Source organism: Vipera berus, assembly GCF_964194415.1.
Source record: "Vipera berus genome assembly, chromosome: 2".
NCBI classification, from domain to species: Eukaryota; Metazoa; Chordata; class Lepidosauria; order Squamata; family Viperidae; genus Vipera; species Vipera berus.
The window spans coordinates 214220139-214227324 of NC_138203.1; the positions used below are offsets into that span (position 1 = coordinate 214220139).

The following is a 7186-nucleotide window of genomic DNA, read 5'->3' on the forward strand; positions in this document are numbered from 1 at the left end:
TTTGTGCTGTACCACAATCTCCAAATATTTGGAGGAATTTTCAGGGGATGGTAGAAAGAAGGAAGAATTGGGGGGGGGATTACTTTCCTTTTTTCTCCAGTAGCAGCTACCATTATTTGTTAATGGAGTTTTGTTCACCAAAGTCTAGAACTGAGCCAGTATCTTATGATTTACAGCTTACAGGAAACAGTGTGTTTTCTTGTAGGTCTTGACATTTAAAGTTTCCTACTCATTGCATGGTAACAGTCTTCAGTGGTATTGTTGTAATGTGAGCATTTGTTCATTATTATACTTCATCAAAACAAATCCTTTGACCTACATTTGTATAATTTTCCCAGGTGATCCATGATTTCCTATTCTCTTTGAAAGAGAGTCCGGAAAAGTTCCAGATCGAGGCCAATTTTCCCCGCCGTGTCCTGCCCTGCCTTCCTACAGAGGAATGGCCTAATCCACCCACGCTGCAAGAAGCCGGACTCAGCCACACGGAAGTTCTCTTTGTGCAAGACCTTACGGACGATTGACATTTATCCAAAATACAGAGATGGAAAGAGAATTTCCTATTATAATACAATATTTTTTTTAAAGACTGCTGCATACAAATGAGGGATCAGAGACTATATGGCCTGGCCAGCCGTGTCATTTGACTGCATTGGCAGGAGAAACTGCACACTCGCACACACTCAACCCCTTTTACATTGAGAGGGCAGACGGGAGGAGCCACAACTGGCGTCCCAAGAGAGGGTCAGAAATGCAGCTTTTGGTAAATGCTGCTTTTATTGGAAATAATTTACACCGTCATTTTGACATTAGAAAATTTGACATTCTGCTGCTTTTGACAGCTAAAGAAACGTACGTGTGAGCCAGGTTGAGATCTGCCCCCCACTGGGGAAAGACAGATAGAAGGTTATTTTCTTCCAGCTTCTCACTCTGTAAAAAAAATACCTTAAATATATCTTTTGCTTTGTAATGACCAAAGGAGAATGGGTTAACAATGATTTTTTTTCCTAAATATGGAGCTGTTGATATTCTTAACAACAGAGGTTTTTCTTCTCCAGGGTTGTTAGCTGCATAGTGTAATAAACTCTGCCTCTAGTGTGCCTGTGCTAACACCTGTCAGTGTCTTACTGCCTCTTCAATATCTAGCTCAAATGTACCAATCTGAAATAATGCCTTGCCCCAACCTGTGCAGACCTACAACCGTAGTAGAACATTCTGGAATTGACACAGTTTTTGACTTTAATGCAGCTTCACTCCATTTGGGATGAGTCTTTTTCTGTGCTAGTGTAGGATGTTTGCAATTTAATCTGATGAATCTACAGTGGTGACTGAAAAGAAAAATAGAGAAATCAGCATTGAAGCATGGACTCATAATCTTTGCTGAGCCAGGTGAGTAGTAAGGTCATTTGTAAATGTTGATAGGTGTTACAGCCACCTGAAAGGCTGTAGGGATGATGAACTGAGCCCTGTGGTTGGTGCCTCTGAATTTTACATCGTTCATGCAGACAGCCCTTTTTAATAAGATCATAGCCTTAAAGTTGGATCAGGACTTTCTTGCCCACGACAAGAACTAGGGCAGGGGTGTCAAACTCAATTTCATTGAGGGCCGCATCAGCATTGCGGTTGCCCTCAGGGGGCCCGGTGGGTATGGCCAGGGTGGGCGTGGCTAGAGTGCATATGGCCTACTGGGTGGGCGTGGCCAGCTCTACATTGTTCGCATCAAGGGTGCCTATGGGAGCCTGGGCAGGAGTGGGACAGATCTGAGGGTCTCTGGCAGAAGGAGGGTCTCTGGGTCAGGGCCAAGGCAGTGGGGGCCGTTCCCTCACTGTTTCCAGGATGGCTTGGTGGGCCACATGAAACCACTTCGCGGGCCGGATCTGGCCCCCGGGCCTTGTGTTTGACATGTCTGAACTAGGGTCTAGCAGAGGTTTCCCAATAGAGGAAGGGAGCTGGATAGCAAATTTCTGCAAATTCTCTTGCAGTTGCCAACTCCTAAACCGGGGTGTCAAACTGTCGGCCCATGGGCCGGATGCGTCACACAGAAGCGCCCACCCCAGCTCCGGCAAGGGGGGAAAAGTGATACATCGCGGCACGTCACATGACCCCTGTCCTAAACCATATATATAGCAACAGGGTAGGATTCAAGAGAGAAAGGCAATCAAAAGAAACCAACTTTTGACTCTTCCACTAGATGAGTTCTTATGAATCCAAGTGTAGAGTCAAATCTTACCTACTAAAAGGTGGGAGATTAAGACAATTCCATCTCACAATTTGGATTCCTGTGATCAGAAAACCTTTTTATCTTGATTATCAGCAAACAATGTAATTGATATGAGAATTTTTGAACTGTAGTTTTTTTTTCTTTAAAGGTACGAACCTTGCACATAAAACCCACTAGGTTCTTGTAACTCCTCCTGCAATTGAGAAACCTTCAGCCCTCTTGCTTCTATGTAACTTGCAAGTAATATTGTTTCCTGCAAGTGGTAGCATGGAATGAGGCATGAGCAAATGCAGTATTGCTTTTAATTTGCTACGCTTGGCTTCCCTTCTCTGTTCTATTTGACCTGAACAGAAGCAGAAGACCACTAGTCTTCTCCTGTGTCTTACCAACAATTAAGAGGAGAAAGCAGTTAACTTGAATTAAAAGGAAAACTATGAAGTAGGAATTTACTCTCTGAATGTGTATGCATGTGTGTAGTGAGTTTGGATGACCTTAATGATGGCATATGCGCACAAGTACTAAAATATATATACATTTTCCTCCATATGCATTAAAAGACCCGATGATAGACTAAATTGTGATTAAGCTACTGCTAAAGATTGAAAGCATCACATTCTTAGCTGGGCATTTTATGCTCCATTCCCCCCCCCCCTTGATGATGATAAGGAGAAATGGGAATGCTGAATATTTGGATCGAACACCAGTGCAGCACAGCATTGGTGAGTCCTTTTATTTTTTAAGAAAGTTCCCTTCTTACCCCTGTGGATGATATGCATCTTCTCGGATCCTCTACCAGAGGCCTGGGAGTTTGGGGGGGCTCTGCACAGTATCTTAGTTGTACCTAGCACAGTGCTGTTTTAGACAGAGAAAGCTGTGATGTTCCTGGGATCTGTTCTTGAATCACTTTCCCAGCTTAGGAGTCACACACACACATCCCCCAGTGCTCCTGCCACCACCAGGACCTCTTTAGTCTTTACTTTCCACATCCTCTCCACTTCCTCCTTCAGGCCCTGATACCTCTCCAGCTTCTCATATGCCTTCATGATGCACTGCCAAGTAACAAAAGTTAAATAACTTATTGAATAATTTTTAACAAAAACAATACAAATGTTGCATAGAAGAGGAAAACAATAAGGAAAAGTAATAAAAAAGTGGAAAAGAAACAAAGCCCCCAAAATAAAAATAAATACGAAAAATGATAATAAATGACTTCCTATCTTCTTAACAGCAGTTATAAGTACACTTATATTCTTCTCAGTGAGCCCTTTACTGTAGTCTAATCCAGTGTTAGCAAACCTAGGACATAACGTGTCAAAGGTGACACACCACAATATTTTGGATGAAATGCCAGCTTTCACCAATACCCAACAACAACTATCCTTGAAAGCACACCCCATTTTTGTGGAGACTCTGTGAGAATGGGGTGTGCTCTCATATGCATCCTCTGTCCCGTCTGAAAATTGTGCCAGAAGGGGGTGTGGTTTTGTGTGGTTTTCAGAGGCTGCAGAAGCCACATGAGAGGATTCTCTAAAGCTTCTTCAAGGCCTTGTGTCACCCACAGCTGCCTTGGGTAGGTCACTGAGGCCTGTCAGCAGAAAGAGGACACTACCTGAAGGTAAGTGGCATGCAGCAGAGGCTGAGGATCACACAGACAATTGTTTTGTTTTGTTCTTTTTGCAATAAATAAAGAATTGTTTCATTTTTGTTCAGGGGAAGCATGTTGACGGGCCAGCGGAGTCAGGGTAGGCATTTTTCCTAATTTTTGACATGCAGAGCCCAAAGGGTTCACCATTGCTGGTCGAGTCTGTGGTTCCAGTCTGTGGGCATTTATCAGAAAAACAGGTTTGTGTATTGGTGCATTTTCCCCCCATGGAAAATAACGTTTTGAGAGTTCACATTTCATGATGAAAAACATGCATCCAGGGCACCAAAATAGCATTTGTTTAATAAGATAATCACAACTTGGAAGTAGCCAAGTTTATTTCTTTTGTCACTCTTTTCACACAGATATACAGTATATATTCTGACATTTTTATACAGGTAGTTCTAGACTTCCAACCATTGGTTTAGCAACCATTTGAAGTTACTATAGCCCTGGAAAAAAGTGACATAACCAATACTCTCACAACTGTTGCAGCATCCCCAAGGTCTTGTGTTCAAAATTTGAGCACTTGGCAGCAGCCTGTATTTACAAGGATTGCAGTGTTCCAGGGTCACCTGATCTCTGACCTTTCTAGTCCGGTTCGGTCAAGCAGTCAATGGGGGAAGCAGGATTCAATTAACCACACAATTTGTTAACAATTGCAGTGATTCACTTAACAATGTGGCAAAAAGGTCATAGACTCAGATTAACAGTCGCCTTGCTTAGCACCAGAAATTCTGTTTCCAATTGTGGTTGTAAGTCAAAGAGTACCTGTATATCCCAGAGCACAGAGATGAATGAAACTGCATATTCCTCATGACTTTATCCTGTGACTGGGCATTTATCTTCCAGCTTAGTTTATAAGACAGTTGGATAGGGAGATGAGACTAGAAAAAAATCACTTCTCATCTACACTAGCCTAACTAAAGTAAAACAAGGCTCTAGTCAGTACTTTGTATATCACATATTGAAAAAGGGCTGTTTCATCACATCCCTAGGTACTTGGGGATCCAACTGTCGGCAAGATGTATTACACTCAAAAGAGAAAATTGTGACAAATCAATAGACCAAATTACAGCAGACCTAGACAGATGGAAAAACTTGCAGCTCTCCTTTATGGGGAGAATAGCGACAATCAAGATGAATATACTTCCCAAATTACTCTTTTTATTCCAATGTGTACCAATTAAATTAGGTAAGGATTTTTTTGAAAATTTAAACAGAACTACATCCAAATTTATCTGGCAAGGTAGAAAACCGAGAATTAAATTAAAATTATTACAGGATGCAAAGGAAAGAGGAGGGCTTGGCCTCCCGAATTGGGAAAAATATTATCAAGCAGCAATAGCGGTATGGATAAGGATTAGATACACTTAAGGAACAGAAGACTACTAGCATTAGAAGGTCATGACATGCAAATTGGGTGGCGTGCTATAATGTGGGACGGAAAATATAAGGCTCATCAGTACTACTGGGCACTACTAGAGGTGTGGATAAAATTAATTACATAGAAATCCCCAATTGGCTATCCATATTAGAGATATTCATGCACCCCAAATTCATAAATTTAGGAAGAGTAATCACATATAAGGATCTCTTAGATGAAAATGGAGATCTGAAAACAAGAAAAAGACTATTAGAAGACGGTATAGAGTTGGAATGGTGGGCATACTTACAAATACAGTCACGATATAGAAAAGAAAAAAGAACCAGGGATAAAATTAGAGCATATGCAATTAGATAAAATCCTCCTAGGAACAGAAGACCAAATGATAAAAAAGATATATCAATATCTATTAGAACAAGATTTGTTAGAAGAACAGGTAAAAGAAACAGTGTTAACCTGGAGTAAAAATTTTGGTTACAGTATTGACCTAGAAAATTGGCAATCACTATGGGATAGAAATAGGAGGTTAATGCTAGCCACCTCCTATAAAGAATCTGTACAAGATGTTCTATAGATGGCACCTTCCCACTACAAGGTTAGCAAAAATAGATAAAAGAATCTCACCGACGTGCTGGAAATGCAGAAGGCTTCCAGGGACTTACTATCACATGTGGTGGGAATGTTCAAAAGCGCAAAATTTTTGGCAGCGGATAAAAAAATTGGTTGGAAGAAATATTACTACAAAAAATTGATCTAAAGCCAGAAAGTTTCTTATTAGGGATTATTAATGATATACTCAACAAAGCATCTTTCTACTTATTATTGCATATTTTAACCGCAACAAGATTGGCATATGCCCAAAAATGGAAAAGAAAGGAAACCCACCCACCCCCCCGCACTGAAGAAGAAATAATAGATAAAATTTTATCCTGCGCCGAAATGGACAGGTTAACCCTAGAGATTAAAAATAAAACTGAAAGAGTATTATGAAATTTGGCAAAATTTGAGGATCGCTGAGAAGACTATTGTTTGATTAGTTGATAAAGTAAGGACTTCTTATTAGCATCCATATCGGGACACAACTGAAAGATATGTAAATATAACGCTGACGACTGAAAGACAGTTTACAAAAAAAAATTACAGATGTTATATGTAGTTTGTTATACTCGTGTCCTGTCATAGAATGTATTTTAAGTTTTTGTTTTTTCTTTCTGTAACATAAGGTAATACTAATAGTAGTGATGTAGCCAGGGAAGTTGAATCATGTCCACTTTTGTTTTTAAATGTACATGTAATAAAATTTTCTAAACAAAGATATAATCTCTGTTTTTATTGGTAGCATGTGTACAGTAGAATTTAAAACCTTACAGTAGTCTTAAATTTACTTGAATCTAGCTCTAGTTTCTAGTCTTCTGGCAATCCTGAGATAACGAAGTAAATGGCTGTGCTTTGATGTAAATAATTTTCCACAAAGCTGATGTAAACGTTTTAAGTTCCTTTTGGAAAGCCCACCTTTTATGGAGGAAAGTTTCTACCTTTGGTCTTTTCCTCTCCTTTCTCCTTACGGATTAAAAGTATGAATGAACATAACATTCACTTTCATCACTGTGCTAAAAATAATTCCTGGTCAATTTCCATGTATCAACAGTATTGTCCTGGTAAGATCAACCATAAAATGTTTGGGATCATTCATCGTATTAATCATTTGCCAGTACACTGATAAGCTATTAACGTGCCTAATTCAAATGTTTTTCTATCTTCACTGAATCCTGTTTTGACAGTGTTGATGACTGAAAATCTGAATGAGATTTGAGAAATGGATGTGCCCTTACTGAGCAGCTAAAGTAGCAGCTTTTAAAAACATCCTTCTTTAAGAAGGCTGGACTAAGGGCATTCACAATATCCTTCCCAATAATTTTGGTCTGAAGAAAATATTTAA

At 39.9% G+C, this 7186-nt stretch overlaps 1 protein-coding gene across 3 annotated transcripts in view; it reads left to right on the forward strand.

Annotated features, from left to right (window-relative positions):
• The window catches only part of FAF2 (Fas associated factor family member 2), a 32728-nt gene extending 26597 nt beyond the window's left edge, over positions 1 to 6131 (forward strand). For all 3 annotated transcript variants that reach the window (XM_081318032.1, XM_081318031.1, XM_081318030.1), the window contains exons 11-12: positions 339 to 1386; positions 3717 to 6131. In XM_081318032.1, the coding sequence (XP_081174158.1) occupies positions 339 to 521 (183 nt within the window). In that variant the 3' untranslated portion in view covers positions 522 to 1386; positions 3717 to 6131. The remainder of the gene's footprint in view (positions 1 to 338; positions 1387 to 3716) is intronic.
• The last annotated feature ends 1055 nt before the right edge of the window (positions 6132 to 7186 follow it).